The sequence below is a fragment of the Eutrigla gurnardus genome (assembly GCF_963514095.1).
Source record: "Eutrigla gurnardus genome assembly, chromosome: 22".
Classification (NCBI taxonomy): Eukaryota; Metazoa; Chordata; class Actinopteri; order Perciformes; family Triglidae; genus Eutrigla; species Eutrigla gurnardus.
The window spans coordinates 1,506,088-1,521,087 of NC_139933.1; the positions used below are offsets into that span (position 1 = coordinate 1,506,088).

Below are 15,000 nucleotides of genomic sequence, written 5' to 3' on the forward strand. Positions count from 1 at the left end.
TAAGAAATGTAAAAAGATGTCGTAGACTCCAATGTGACGACCTCCTGGACCCCCAGTTTATAAATAAACAGCGTTACGTTGACATCCTTAGCAGGAGTGAGGAGGAGCGGTTGGGTTTAAGTGTGGAGGAGCGAAGGGAGACAAGTCATGTGATTAAATGTAATTAAGACAGCAGCTGGATCAGACGGGCGGAATGAGTCAGACCAACTGAATCACAGAGAAACAGCGGACGTAGGTCAGCACTTTGGTTTTTTTAATTATCATTTGACACACAGTAGTATTTCTCATTGAATAAATAATGGAAATGTGCAAAATATGCCTTCCTACATAGTGAAACCCGAGCATCACACAGGGATTTCTTTGACAGAATCCTTATTATCATTGAGGATTGTCAGAACATGCTTTGAAAAGATAGTATAAACAATAAATATTGCATTTGGTTGGTGCACAGATTTGTGACATGCTACAGTACAGGGTTATTACCTCAAATCCAGCAGGCGTTATTCATTTAAAAATATATTCTAGCAAAAGCAAAGCACCTTGAATATAGAATATAATAATAATAATAATAATAATAAATATCTGCAGCATCTGGATTCAGTCGGAGGGATAATCTAAAACAGAAGGCCAGCGAACTGACAGCTGTTGAATTTCAAAGTGTTATCTTCGACATCTGCGAGGCGTTTTTCACATTACAGGAGAAGAAGAAGGGACGGTGACACTAGTGACATCTAGTGGCCGAATGGAAGATTGCACGAGGACACACAGGGGGCAGTCCAGCTGATAATACATGCAGTCCAGTTGATGCGTAAATAACTACTATTCTAACACCTGCCAGAGATTAGAGAGGAAAATCTTCTCAGTCGGATCACCGAACAGTGCAAATCTAACAACCTCGGATCACTGGACCGAGTAGAACATAATGACATTACACAATAAACTGTTATCTACCCAGCACAGACGCCGTCGAATAGTAATCCCTTAAATACACGCAACTCAAATCATCAACACGTGTTCTTGTCAGAACGGCTGCTGATCGACTCCTTCATCAAACATTAAAGCTTCATCTTACATTCACAGAAAAGGTACCCAGAAGCAAAACTTTGGCCTGAAGGCATTTTTTTTTACAAGGGGGAAGAAAATGAGGTATTGTAAGAACTGACTTCATCAAAACCTGGGAATGTTTTTGCCTTTGATTAATTAGATTTTTCGGAGATGGAACAGTTTGAAAAGTCAAATACAGTATTATACTTTCACCGGAGCGGACATGTGTGCAGCTCTTGGTAAGGCAACGTCTCAGTTTGAAGTAAAGAGAGTCATGTCATTGATTGAGAGAGCATTAATTAACTTCCAGATGCATTCCTGTGTGCCCACTTGGTAATTAGTAACCAGAAATAATTAAATAGTTACGACACATAAAAAGTACACTTTAGATTGTACCGATGGCATACAGACGGTCATACAGAGGTCACAAAGGCACGTTCTTTTAAACTTCCACTGGACCGTTCTCAGGGTCAAGGTCTTGCATTAGATATGTGAAGGAGGAGGCCCTGCCAAGCCGGTAGTGCTCCCAAGGGGCTCGTCCACCGGCGTGCCCGGGTTCTCCTTCTTCACGCCGTTCTTCCCATCGAACTCGGCGGTGATCTCGGCCAGCGTCTTGCCCTTGGTCTCCGGTAAGGAGAGCCCCAGGAACAACGCCGACATCAGGCACACCACGAGGAACGGCAGCAAGCAAAAGTTGCCCAGGCTTTTGACGATGAAGGGGAACAGCATCCCCACCAGGAACAGGCTGAGCCACATGCACGAACCCGCCACCATGTACGCCGCCGGCCGGGCCTTCTGGTCGAAGATCTCCGCCGGGAGGATCCCCGTCACGCCGGCGGGGCCCAAACCGAAGCTGAGGATGTAGGCGAACACGCACGCCATGCTGAGGTAGGCCATCCCGGGCACGCCGCGGCTGTTGAGGGTCAGCGCTACGGTGAAGACCACACTCCAGAAGGACATGAGGGTGTACCCCCCCACCAGAAGGTATCTTCGGCCAACGCGTTCAATCAGCAGGTTGCTCAGTATGGACGCCGTCAGCTCCGAGGCCCCTGTGCCGATTGTGATATACTGGATTTTCTCTGGGGAGATCCCCGCCGCAAGGAAGATGTAGGAGGCGTAGAAGTAGATGGAGTCGTTCCCGCAGAGCATCATTGCGCTGCTGGCAACCATGACTGTCCTGAGCTGGGACCACAGGTTACGATCCTTGAACAGGGACCAGGGGGTCTTGGCAGATCCAGAGTTCAACTCCGCCTGTTGTTGATCTTCCTGCTCCTGAAGCAGGTCCTCCATCTCCAAGACCGGAGCCACCCCATCACGGAGCCTCTGGAGGGCCCGGACGCAGGCTTCCTTGTCCCCCCGGTCGATGAGGAGGTACCTGGGGCTCTCGGGGAACCAGGGTAGGGTCAGGAGCTGGATCAGACCCGGTACAAAGTTGCTGGCTAGTAAGTAAGGCCAAAGGTGCTCTGTGCCCAAGACTTCCGTGAGTCCCACGACCTGACCCAGGAAGATCCCGAACGCGGTGAAGACGGCGGAGGAGAACGCCACGGCGCCCCGCAGGTGTTTTGGCGCGCTTTCCCCGAAATACATCGGCTGCACGTTCATGCTGACGCCCGAGTTCACGCCCACCAGGAAGCGCGCGAGCACGATCATCTCGAAGGACCTCGCGACCCTGCACGCGAGCACGAACGCGGCGCCGACGAAGAGGAACGAGTTGTTCAGGAGGAGCGAGTTCTTGCGGCCGTAGCGGACCGCCATGGGCCCCGCCAGCAGGGCTCCGAGCAGGCCGCCCAGCGGGAAGGCTGACACGATGATAGTCCAGACCAGGGTCAGCTGGGCTGAATCCAAGCCGGCGCCCGGCCCCCAGCGCTCCTCGTAGGTCTCGTTGATGAACCTCTGGATGTAGCTGGTGGGCGCGTTGATGATGGAGATGTTGTAGCCGTACTGGAAGGTGCCTCCGATGGCGGCGGAGCAGACCGTCAACCCGAGCGTCCGGGCTCCCCCGGAGGCTCTGCGGGTCTCTTCCTTTGGCTCGGCCGGGGAGTTCATCTGGAAGCCCGCTGTCGCAAACGCGTGTGTCCTTCCCTCTGCGTCCTATACGGCATTTAAAGCCTTCCCCGCTAGCTCGTAATAGCCGTTACTTAGCGCAATGAGTAACTCTGGATTAATAATACACGGCATTTGAAGGTATATGGTATTCTTTAACCAGACTAACGTCCTTGTATGCGTATGGGAAACTCATAAATGCCCGTTATTTTTCTTTCCCTACATTTAGCCTGTCAGGCGAATTGCCTGCCAATCACCCAGCAACAACTACGTAGTTAATACAGCTCGGACTGTAAAATCGTAGTAACTATACTGCGTTCATTATTCAAACATTAAATAGAGATAATAAACCTTCAAATAACTCAACAAAATAAGAACAAACACCCTGTCAGTCTAGTCTCTGGGATTTTAATTACCAGACAAAGTACATGTATTTTGGTTGCATTTTCCTTCCCCCTTATTTTGCCTGTCAGGCAAATTACCAGCAATTCACCCGGCAACAACTAGGCAAACGAAGCCAATTAAAACAGCTCTAGCCGTAATATCGTAGTATAGATACTGTTTTCTCTATTTTAGGCGTCAATTACATCATATAGAAGATAAACCCTCAAAAACACCCTGTCAGTCAAACCTCAGGGAATAATTTCAAAAGGCAATATCCAGTCATTTGATTGGTTTAGATAAGCGTTACGTCATCTCTGTGCGCGTAATCCTGTCGCGAGGGAGGAGAAGGTAGAAAAGATGTGAGTAAACGCTGCCAGTTCATAGATTTACATACTACTATCTATAAATGTCCGCTATGTAGCAACACAGTGACGTCAGGCTCGTACTTAATATACTCATTAATTTGTGTGAACTCGCCCATTTAGAATATCAGCGTAACGTATTATGCAAATGTTAGCTCGGTAGCTAATGCTAACGTAGACGTGAAGTGAATGGGGTTAGCTTACGCGAATGACCGTTGGGACGGATTCTGATTGTAGTCAAGTAGCATTTATCTTTAGATAAACGTTACAGCTGTGTCGTCGAACAAAGTTCTGCCGTAAAGCAAAGTCACATGACGTCACATGTCGGTTTAATCTGATTGTTTATCGGACGCGTTACGAGCCGTCAATTGTCCTCAATGATCAGAAACAGTGAGTGTTGTATTCATTTGCCATGGGCAACATAATGATCGGTACTTAAAGTCTAATATGTTTGTATGATTAAGAACAAATGTAAACAACCTGATATTTCATTGCTCATTGTTTTGAAAGTGCAGATATTTTAATTACTGGATACATATGACACTTGTAAGATGGCTTCTAATGAATGTACAGGTTTGACAATTAACACCACATTAACAGTAGATACCCACGCATTTTCTTTATTAATAATAATAATAATAATAATAATAATAATAATAGATGTGTTATATAGCACTTTTCAAGCGCTTTACAAAAACAAACTTAATCAAAATAAGAGAAAACAACAACAGCATGTTATTTTAAATATTTTCAGATTTCATGTGACGATGCTTGAAATCCTGACTGTTCTTTACTTTGCTTCTCCTGGCAGGGCGCCATCCCCGACAAAGAGGAAGGAGGATGACAAGAGCAAACCGCGCGGTAAGGAGAAGTCGGGAGCCACGAAAGAAGGCGGAGACAAAGACCGGGGCCGAGAGAAGAACCGGACACGACGCAGCGCTTCCAGTGGAAGCAGCAGGTCAGAGGTCACCCTCGTTTAAAAGATAAATAAAAATATTAACGCTAGATGTCGCCGCTTGTCCCCCTGTCTCATGCCACTAATTGGTTCAGCCCACTTCTTCCCAGCACCAACACGTTTGCTCTTCCTTTAGGTCTAGCTCCAGCTCCAGCAGCAGCTCAGGCTCCAGCTCCGGTTCCTCCAGCGGCTCCAGCTCCTCCGCCTCCAGCCACTCGGGCTCCTCCAGCTCCCGCTCCTCTTCCTCCTCCTCCTCCTCGCCAAGCCCCAGCCGCCAACGCCACAACAACAGACGCCGCTCACGCTCAAAGTATGGAAGAGAAGCCACCATTTATTTAATCATACTGTGTGTATCTCTCCAGGGCTGGTACGGGTGCTGGAAATCCTTGAAAACACTTGAAGTTTAGTGTAGTGTTTTCAAGGTTTGAAGCGCTTGAAAGGTCTTGAAATGTGTGTTGTATGTGATGACATCTATGATAGAACAGAGAAAGGAAGATCTCCATATTTGAGGGACTGAAAACAGCATTTTCTGACATTTCTTTATGAAAAATGACTTTTGATGATGAACAGATGATGAAAATAGTTGGTGATTATATTTCTGTGGATCTGTTAGTGGAATTAGTTTTCCTTTCATTTGTGGTCCTTCTGTAAAAAGCTGTCTCCAAACATCATGTTGGTTGTTTAGAGGACAATAACATCTCATTTAATGTGATGAACAAGTGACATAATAAGTAGACTGAATACTGACCATTGGATTGATACAAAGATGGAGTTTACCACAGCTGGAAGGGGCTGGAAAAGCATGGAAATGCACCTTGAAGTGCTTGAATTTGGCATCTCATAGTGACGACAACATTAACGGGAATGTAAATGTCACTCCAGGTCAAAGTCGGCAAAGAAGGACGACAGGAATCGAAGGCGAAGGAGCCCGACACCCAAACCCACCAAGGTGTTCCTCGGCCGGCTGACCAGAAATGTGATCAAGGTGAATGTTTTACCTCACTAACTGACTGATGCACATCAAGAAAGAATAAATGACCAATAATGATTTCTAGTATTAGGAAACAATTCATGCCACAATATAAGAGAAGGGATTAGAGGGAATTAAAAAAATACCCAATAACTCAGCTCTCCTACTTTAATGATGTAAAAATGTAACTGCCTTCATCTGTTTATTAAACGTTATTAAGCATGCTTAGTTATTCCCTTTTTTTATAATCAACTTCGACAATTTAGTTCAGTCAAGAAAAGTTTCAAAGCCTGGTTTTACGATTTTAAAATCCGATCCCGTCCTCTAATCCCTTCAGCCGAAATCTGAAATGTCTAATTATATTTTTGAAGGATCACATCCAGGAGATCTTCTCCACTTACGGCAAGATCAAGATGATCGACATGCCCATGAACCGCGTCCACCCTCACCTGTCCAAAGGCTACGCCTACGTGGAGTTTGAGTCCCACGAGGAGGCGGAGAAGGCTCTGAAGCACATGGACGGAGGTAGGAGGACGATGGAGGAGTTAATGAGATGGATGAATGGTTGTTACATCAAAATGTTAACACTCTTTTTCTTTCAGGTCAGATCGACGGTCAGGAGATCACAGTCACGGCCGTGCTGACTCCCACGGTGCGTCCTCCCCCCCGCCGGCTGTCTCCCCCCCGCAGGATGCCGCCCCCACCCCCCATGTGGCGACGCACTCCACCTCGGATGAGGAGAAGGTGAGCAGCACGGGTGCTGGAAATCCTTGAGAACACTTGAATTTTAGTCTGGTGTTTTCAAGGTTTGAAAAGTGCTTGGATTTAGAATAAAGTGCTTGAAATGTATGATCTGACATTTCTGCATGAAAAATGACTTTTGATGAAAACTCTCTGTCTTCTAGGTCTCGGTCTCCACGGCGACGCTCTCCAGTACGTCGCAGGTCTCGATCGCCCGGCCGCCGCCGGCATCGGTCACGCTCTAGTTCCAACTCGTCCCGCTAGTCCCCCCCCCCCCCCCCCTCTGTTCAACAACATGGTTAATCATAAGCCTTTTTAGTGATGAGACCCTGAAATCGTTCCTGAATCCCTGAGTTTGAATTATTTTAGCCAGAAGATGCACGTTAAAAAAAAAGGTTTAAATTGGTATAGTTTTAAAAAAACATAACTTCTGTTAATTATTTTTGTCTTTGTGACTGATTCCAGCATCGCTTACAGTAAATCACACGTTACAAGGGCAGCTATACAAGTGTGTGTGTGTGTGTATGTATGTATGCGCACACACACACACAAATAAAAAGAATCTGGGAAAAGACATTTTCATTCCGACAATGTCGGTAAAAAGGATGGTCTTCACGTGAGATATGATGCATCGGAAATTACATTTTTTTTTAATATGTTAATATTAGTCTTCTGATCCAGATCTTTGTGGTTTTATTTTGACTTGCTCTCTTTGTTTTCCCCCTCAAAACGTATTTTGTATTAACTGGCTTATGACGTGACAATAAAGTTCATGATTCGAACTGTGAAAAAAGAAAAACACACTTTTGTCCGTCAGTTATTCAATTCAGTGTCTTTGAGACTTGCAGCTGTAAGAAACGTGTCGAGGAGATGTGAGTATGTTTCTAATCATCCTGTGTTTTTTTTAAACCACATCCAAGGACGTTGTACAAGTTGGCTTAATAAATAAGCCAATTTTAAACTTTAACCCCACAGCTAATTAAATATGGGACAGAACAAGTTGTGCGTTTTAGCATGCCATGTCAACGCTATGAATTATGGGTGATTCCCTCGGGCAAAGTCTTACAGAAATGTAGTTTTTTCTTGCACAGAACAATTATTGGGGGAAAAAAAGTGGGTTAAATCCATCCATACAGGTGCAGTACCATCAGTTTGCCAGCAGGTGTCACTTCGACTATCAAATGCTGGAGGCAATCTACACACAAGTTTAAATATAAAATATTTATTGATGTGGCAAAATAGTATCTCCACTTATTATATAATACATCTTATATACACACACATGATTGACAGTCAATAGTGATTAAGCCCCGCCCCTCCCACGTTGGACCTTATTATGGAAAAAGGATGAAATAACTATCAATATCAATTTAAAAGATATATTTTTTCAAGTAAAGAAAGTCTCAGTTTGTCCTTTACCACACCTTTGTGTGTGGGTTATTTGTAATTTCACAATTTTATACTTTAATGAGGCTTCAAATGTGACTTTTTTTAATTGACACACATTGGAAGAGACCTGATTCAGCCTCTTTTCCACCACGATGTCCTCTGGCAGGCCGGTCAAGTCTTCTCAGCTCCTCACAGCAAGTCTTTTAATCTGCTTCTGCCAGATTTATCATAATAATATTATTATTTCCAACACCATCATGTTTCAGGTCGGCGTTCAGCGTCTCCGTCGCCTCGGCTGGGAGGAGGAGGATCCGTCAGGTCCTTGAAACCCAGTTTCTCCAGGGGCTCCTTGGCCATCAGCTGGCTGATGGAAACATAACAAGGAAAATTATCCAGGTGTGTTTTCTTTTTTTACCTGTCGCTGAGTCATCAGATTATAACTGTTTCAATGAGGGTTTTCTTTACTTTTCCATGCGGCATTCCAGGTAGTTCTTCGACTGCAGGCGACACTTGGAGCTGTCGTGGTTGTTGTCGTTCAGGCATTTCATGAAGATCTCCTTGAAGGCTTTACACTCTCCTGAAATAACGAGAAGAAGACATGAGACATAATATCATGCCCTACATGATTTACGATTTATTTTTATTACCATGACACAGACAACAGAGCATTCCCTGACATTGGACCTGAGAAAATAATTAAATGAATTAATTAATTACATTTAAAAAAGCAAAAATGAACACATACAAAATTAGAACAATAAATACATACATAAAATAAGATTAAGAAGGATAAACAAAAACAACACATTTATATTAAAAAAATAAGGAATAGAATGTCAGAAAATGCTGTTTTCAGTCCCATAAATCCAAGCACTTTATTCTAAATCCAAGCACTTTATTCTAAATCCAAGCACTTTTCAAACCTTGAAAACGCCCAGTTGCCTAAAATTCCAAGTGTTTTCAAGGATTTCCAGCACCGTACCGACCCTGGCCTGCGTCACCCTGACAACCAGCCCCGGTACATGAATGTTATAATAGGTTACCCTTTAAATAGCTGATCAATGATCGATGAAAACACGCAGGTGAGTGTTGCTTACCCAGGTGGTCCAGCGGGAACGCGCCTTTATCGGGAGCGCGAGGTTTGAAGCTCTTAGAGCCGAAGTTCATGGCGGTAGACATGTTTCCGTTTCCTTCTGTCGTTTGTTTAAAATGAGAAAAGAGTGAAGAGTTTCCTGGAAAACACCGAAATACCAACGCAAAGGCAACACGGGACGTGACCCCGGTGTCGCGTGAATGTGACGTCTCGTTTCCGGCAAACAGACATTAGTAGTGGATTCACTCGCATCGATGATCGATCGAGTTTTTTTTCCACTGAATACTAATAACTGCAAAGAAACAACAAAGCGCCACCAATTATAACGTGAATTCGCTTTTATTGAAATAATTATACTGACGTAAACATACGTAAGAATTAAAACAAATATATAGGCATAGACTACCATTAAATGCATCTCCTATACAATAAAAGTAACTTAGCAATATCCTACTTTAAGACAAAAATGTATCTTGCTTGATTAATAAACGAACAACTAAATATAATAAGATTAATTGTATTAGTATTTTTATTCGTAATAAATACAATAGAAAAATGAACATGATAAAGATGATAATGGCAAACAGATTAAAAAAAAAAACCGATAGCCTTTCTAATAATAGAGTACAATCCTGCACAATATAGCCTTCTGTAATATAAAACATAATATAATACACAACATCGTGCTTCATATTATTCCCATAAACAACAAACCTCTTGTTGAAAAACACAAATTTAAAATATAATCATTTTAAATGCTCTTAATCTCGCATTGATTTGATGTTCTATAACAATAATTCGATTTTTTTTAACAGAAACACTGGATTTTGAAGACATGAAGCACTAGAGATACTGAAGAGTTTCAGATAAGTGTGTTCTGGCAGTCCACCGCTAGGTGTCTCACCTTCCTAAGACTTGGCGAGGGGGGGGAGGAGGAGGAGGAGGGGGGGGGGGGGGGGGGGGGTGACGGTAACATATAGGCTTGATTATTATGCAGTCAGTGAGACTCAGTAACAGAGCAATCAGGGAGAGAGAGTTTCCTCCAGCCCCGGCTCGGATCGTCCAGTCCCCCCCCCAGTCTCTCCTCTCCTCGGCGGATCGGAGGTGACAGGTGACCGAGCCAGTCGCTCTGTCCGTCGGACTCCAGCAGCGGATGCTCCCCGGTCAGGCTTCTTCCACCGCGGCGAGGCTGGACGGATAGACTCGGCATGGCGCTGGAACCGGAGGGGAACAACCGGCTCCTGCAAGACGTGCTGGCGAGACCGGGCAACGGAACGTGCGCGGACTGCGGCAACCCAGGTAAGACCCCCCCCCAACCCAAACCCTCCGAGCCGGACCGGGGTCCTCCGGGCGAGGCGCGTGCATGTCATGTATGTAAGATGCTGGTGATTAGTGTGTGTGTGTGTGTGTGTGTGTGTGTGTGTGTGTTTGTGTGTGATTCTGGTCCAGAAATGATGACAAAGGCCCGGTAGGACACTTCCCCCTCAAACACTCTATTTAACCGGTCTAATGGGGCCTAAAGAGACTGGACTCTGGACTTAGAGCCATAAACACATAAAAACACCCTAGTGTGTGTGTGTGTGTGTGTGTGTGTGTGTGTGTGTGTGTGTGTGTGTGTGTGTGTGTGTGTGTGTGTGTGTGTGTGTTCTACACTGTCAGCAACACCACACAGCTTGCTCACTAATTACCGGTGTGTGCATGTTTGTTTTAAACCCTCCCTTCCCTTTTTTTTTTTTTTAGCAGGGTAATATTATTCTCCATTTAGCCGCTTCATCCATTTTCTTCTTCATCTCTCCATCCTCTCCACATGCTTTAATCCTCCTCTTCCTCCTTTCTTCTCACTGAATGACAATAAAACCAGCGAGTGGTCCAGTTTCGGGCCAGACGCCCAGGACGCCGGTTCCTTGGCCCTGGTTTACGGCTCCTCTGAGGACTGGTTGTCTGGGAACAGCAAACAAAAAAAATTGGATCGCTTTGTTTTCCGAGCGCTGAGAGGGATCTCATTTTGAACATTTCGTTATCTGGTTGAGGAATAAGGTGTTTATTTATTATTTGTATGCGGCCCTTTGCTTCTTGGTGCCACACCAGATTTACACAACAACAGCTCGGCCCATTGAACCAGCTCCTTCACACTTGATTGCCATGAAATTGGTTGGACATTCATGGCTCCCAGAGGATGAATCCGACAGACTTTTTTTTTGGTAATGGGCTCCTAGCAACCACTGGCAGGTTCAAGTTTGAACTCTTCCTGTTGTTAAAATATCTACACGGTGGAGTAGAGGTTCATGGTCCCCACAGGATGAATTATTATACCGTTGGTAATCCCTTAATTTTCCTCAAGCATCACCGTGCTAAAAAAAAGAAGTATTATTTGCAATGGAAAGACACAGTGACTTGCTCTGTGTGTCTTATATCCAGTTTCTCCGTTAGCACCGTTAGCTGCTAGCTGCCGGCTCAGCCATGTCCATGTGAGAGCTCCTCCCGTGGAGGCTAGGAATCTCATATTGAGCACCTTTAACAAATGTTAACACGCCAAGCCATTAAACTAAGGTGCAACATTAGCATGTTAGCATTGTTAGCATTCATCCAGCTCAAAGCACCACCGTGCCTAAGCACAACCTCGTAGAGACGCCTTCAGACTCTCAGGCTCGTTAGTGGAATATCGGCTGATACCCGTTTGGCCTTATTTGACCCGCGCTGGTAACGATCCCCGGCGACGAGGAAACATCGGCTCTGATTATCAGTTTTGCTCACTTTCACCTTTCACGATCATTACGTGCTCACATTCGGCCTCGGTGAAGTGGAGGAGGGACACGATGTTCAGCCGGCTGCTCCCGACAAGCGATCCGATTCCCTCGAGCAAGGCACCGCTGCTTAGAGATGGAGAGTTGACGGCGTATGAATCCAACAGCTGCTTTCTCATACGTTTGCATGCGAGGCTCATTTCAGGGGAGCAGATGAAAAGTGTCAAGATAGCGACCCCCCCCCCCCCCCCCTCCGCTACCAGATCAGGCATTCCCAGGCTCATAATTCATATCTCATCATAATGGTCAAGATATGAATTATTGATGTTGGTTCGTCTGTCCCAGATGGAGGGACGGGATCGTATCTCGGTGGCTCTTTGAGAGAGAAAACATCACGGTTTCATTACATTTCATATCATCTCAACACAGCAGAGTAAACACACGTGTATACGTGCAAGTTTATAAAGTGGCACATTTTCTCAGAATATTGCCCACCTCTCTTAGCTCTGTTTTTTTTTTCCTACAGTAGGCCTAATACACTGTCATACTATTATTATTGTTGCTATTATTATTATAATTATGATTATTATTATTAACCACACAAGTTACGGTTGAAAGGATGAAACCTTCCCTGCCACTCCCTCACTGATCTGACTTACAGTCCCTGGAACCACTGAAACACCAGCACCAGTGTTTTAGGTTTGATGCCCTCTGTTTGCTGTTTTAGACACATGAAACATGATTTCCCCCAGTTAACCAGGAGACGTTACCTGTAGGTACAAATGTAGTCAGATAAATACATTTTACCCGGAAAAAAAAGCCAGTTTTGCAGAACTACAGAGACAATGGAACCCGGGAACCTCCAATATGGCTGCTGTATTACAGCACATGAAACCGGTCTCTTTGCATGTGAATCTGCAGGCTTCCAGAGTAAAGACAGACAATCACGTCATCACCAGCGACGTGGCTGTCCTCCCCCTTGTCTTATCACTCCATCACAGACACGACATCCATTAACCCGACAGAAAGCCGGCTGTAATTGGTCTGAAAACACACAAAGTGCTGGCCTGACTCGTGGGTGTGTGTTTTTTTATGCTTAGTCATTCCTGCCCTGCCCTTCGTTACCTTTGAGTTTTTTTTCTCCCTCTCCTATCTTTTCTCTGCTGGTGTGCTGTGATGAGAAACGCTTATAGACTGAGCCGTGAGCTTATACGGCAGGGATTCTCTGTAGCTCAGCAGCGTTGCAGTCCTGCCCTTCGCTAAGGACACACAAACGAGCTATTCCCTCCGGAGAGACACCTCAGCAGTCCTCTGAGGTGTGAAGAAGGTGTTTGTTGAACGGCAAAAACAGCTGGAACTATGATGAGATTGAGGCACTTGTGGCTTTGCAGACTATTTTTCTATGTTTTTACAGGAAGGTATGAGAAATCCCCTGAAAAAATCTGCCTTTCCCATGGCAACTCAGTGACTTGAAAAATCACCCTTAGCCAATTAAAGCACTGGGAATGTTTCCCACACTTTTATTGGGTGGATCCTACCTTTAACACATAGCCTTCTTTTATTTAGTTAATAGGAATGTCAACGTACATTTGTAGGCGTAGGTTTCTCAGCCACAGCACAATTACAGCTAAGGGTTTGTACCATTCCTATCCCCATGATACCTTTTTTTTGAACGCATCATCCCCATTCAAGGGCAGGTTGTGCTCCCACATCATTTATTTCCCCAAACAAAGCAGAGCGCTTACTCTCACAGATGGCGGTCCAGCAAAACTAGTTTGTGCACCTAATTCACGCAAGCATTGCTTCCATGGATCACATCATCGTAAGATGAGCATTTCATGTGTATTTCAGGAGAACATGCATCATCCGGCTTTAACAGCAAAGAGGCATCTAAGTTAGTCGTAAAACGGGGTATCATCTGCATACGAGGTGAACTTTATGCTGGAGCTATTAAAATGAGCATACTATAAAAGCAAGGCAGTATTGAATCAGTATTGATTATGGAGCTCCTGGAGAGCGAGTACCAGCTCCACGTTGACCAGACAGCCACTTTTACGGAGCTTTTCATCCGCCCCTGGTGCCTCGATCCCGGACACGGGTGCACCCACGACCTGCTGTCCCCCTGGAGCTCCTGGAGAGCTTTTTCAATCAATGATCAAAAAAAAAAAACATGATTAGACTATTGGTTGACTATAGGCACGACTTGATCAATCAGATTCGACTATGTGAATTCTTAGTCGGGGACGCTGCTGTCATTAACCCAGATGAATGGGAATTATCGGATAGAATGGACCTAAACGAAAGTAGCGCTAGCTTACGAATGCTGTTGTTTTTAAGAAGAAAAAAGGCGTCTATGTCATCAAACACTCTGATGGATGAAAGGAAGTTGAGGTCAACCTTAATCCAACATTCCAGCCGGGGATCTTCGGACTGTTGCGGTCAAAGACACTTGCGTCAAGAAATTGGTATTTTATAGTCATCAGTACCACAACCTATTGCAGGAGGTCGGAGTAGCAGAGTCGAGCCGCGGTGGTTTTGAATGAGAGTGGTTCGTGAGTATTAAGCTTTAATGAATGCCGTACCCCCTTCTATGAATATGTTATCAGTCCGCTGCCAAAACAGCTGATCAATGAGCCACCGAGGGTAAAGCACTAATGAAGCAACTGATGCCAACGTTCAGCGCTCTGCCTGAAACCAATGCAGCACTTCACTTAAGAGTCCCACAAATCTCGGAGATTGAAACGATAGCATTCAAATGATTTAGCATTCAAATCTATACGTAGCGTAACGTATCTTTTATTAACAATACGGAATGTTTAAAATTACACTTGCTGTTTGGAGTCAACATTGAGAGGCATAATGTGCAAAAAAAGAAAGTTCTGATTACAAGATACAAGACACTTGAAGCATAAATCAGATGAATTTCAGCTATGTGATTGGTAATCAGGCGCTAAATCATGGACATGGGGAATCAATTAGGAATCACAGTGACAACGTGAGATCACCCATCTCTCTCCATGGAAGTGATATATATAGACAACAGATTCAAGTGGAATCCTTCACGTCATTCTATATTTAATGCAAACAAAAAAATAATAACATTCCGTATGCAAAGTTAGCCTTTTGTCATGAAAGAAAACCTTCTTATAAAAAGCCTTGGGCTACTCCATTCTACACAGCGGGGGGGTCACGCTGAAGTTAACAAACGTTTAGTAAAATCTGAGACTGACAATAGAAGCCTGAGGGGTTTTACAAAGACACGAAGGGTCACGACC

General features: G+C 44.7%; 3 protein-coding genes and 1 pseudogene across 5 annotated transcripts in view; 2 read left to right on the forward strand and 2 right to left on the reverse strand.

The window, feature by feature from the left end:
* Positions 1–1,527: 1,527 nt before the first annotated feature.
* On the reverse strand, positions 1,528–2,799 carry LOC311008468 (solute carrier family 2, facilitated glucose transporter member 11 pseudogene; annotated as a pseudogene). Its single transcript has one exon. The product of its transcript is annotated as a solute carrier family 2, facilitated glucose transporter member 11 pseudogene (transcript).
* On the forward strand, positions 2,726–7,298 carry LOC311033383 (RNA-binding protein with serine-rich domain 1-like). Of its 2 annotated transcripts, none has more exons than XM_084040742.1 (7): positions 2,726–2,916; positions 4,645–4,791; positions 4,925–5,098; positions 5,671–5,773; positions 6,130–6,283; positions 6,361–6,502; positions 6,664–7,298. In XM_084040742.1, the coding sequence occupies exons 1-7, from the start codon at positions 2,798–2,800 to the stop codon at positions 6,761–6,763; spliced, it is 939 nt and encodes a 312-aa protein (XP_083896868.1). In that variant the 5' UTR covers positions 2,726–2,797; the 3' UTR covers positions 6,764–7,298. The 2 variants fall into 2 exon arrangements, with proteins under 2 accessions (XP_083896868.1, XP_083896869.1); XM_084040743.1 differs by lacking the exon at positions 2,726–2,916 and adding an exon at positions 3,775–3,830.
* A 437-nt stretch (positions 7,299–7,735) lies between these two features.
* Positions 7,736–9,172, reverse strand: cox19 (cytochrome c oxidase assembly factor COX19). Its single transcript, XM_084040697.1, has 3 exons — positions 8,986–9,172; positions 8,354–8,465; positions 7,736–8,252 (listed from the first exon to the last, which is right to left on the reverse strand). The coding sequence occupies exons 1-3, from the start codon at positions 9,065–9,067 to the stop codon at positions 8,144–8,146; spliced, it is 303 nt and encodes a 100-aa protein (XP_083896823.1). The 5' UTR covers positions 9,068–9,172; the 3' UTR covers positions 7,736–8,143.
* A 799-nt stretch (positions 9,173–9,971) lies between these two features.
* The window catches only part of LOC311033010 (arf-GAP with dual PH domain-containing protein 1), a 20,348-nt gene continuing 15,319 nt past the window's right edge, over positions 9,972–15,000 (forward strand). Inside the window, exon 1 of the mRNA XM_084040147.1 lies at positions 9,972–10,280. Coding sequence (XP_083896273.1) covers positions 10,190–10,280 — 91 coding nt within the window. The 5' untranslated portion in view covers positions 9,972–10,189. The remainder of the gene's footprint in view (positions 10,281–15,000) is intronic.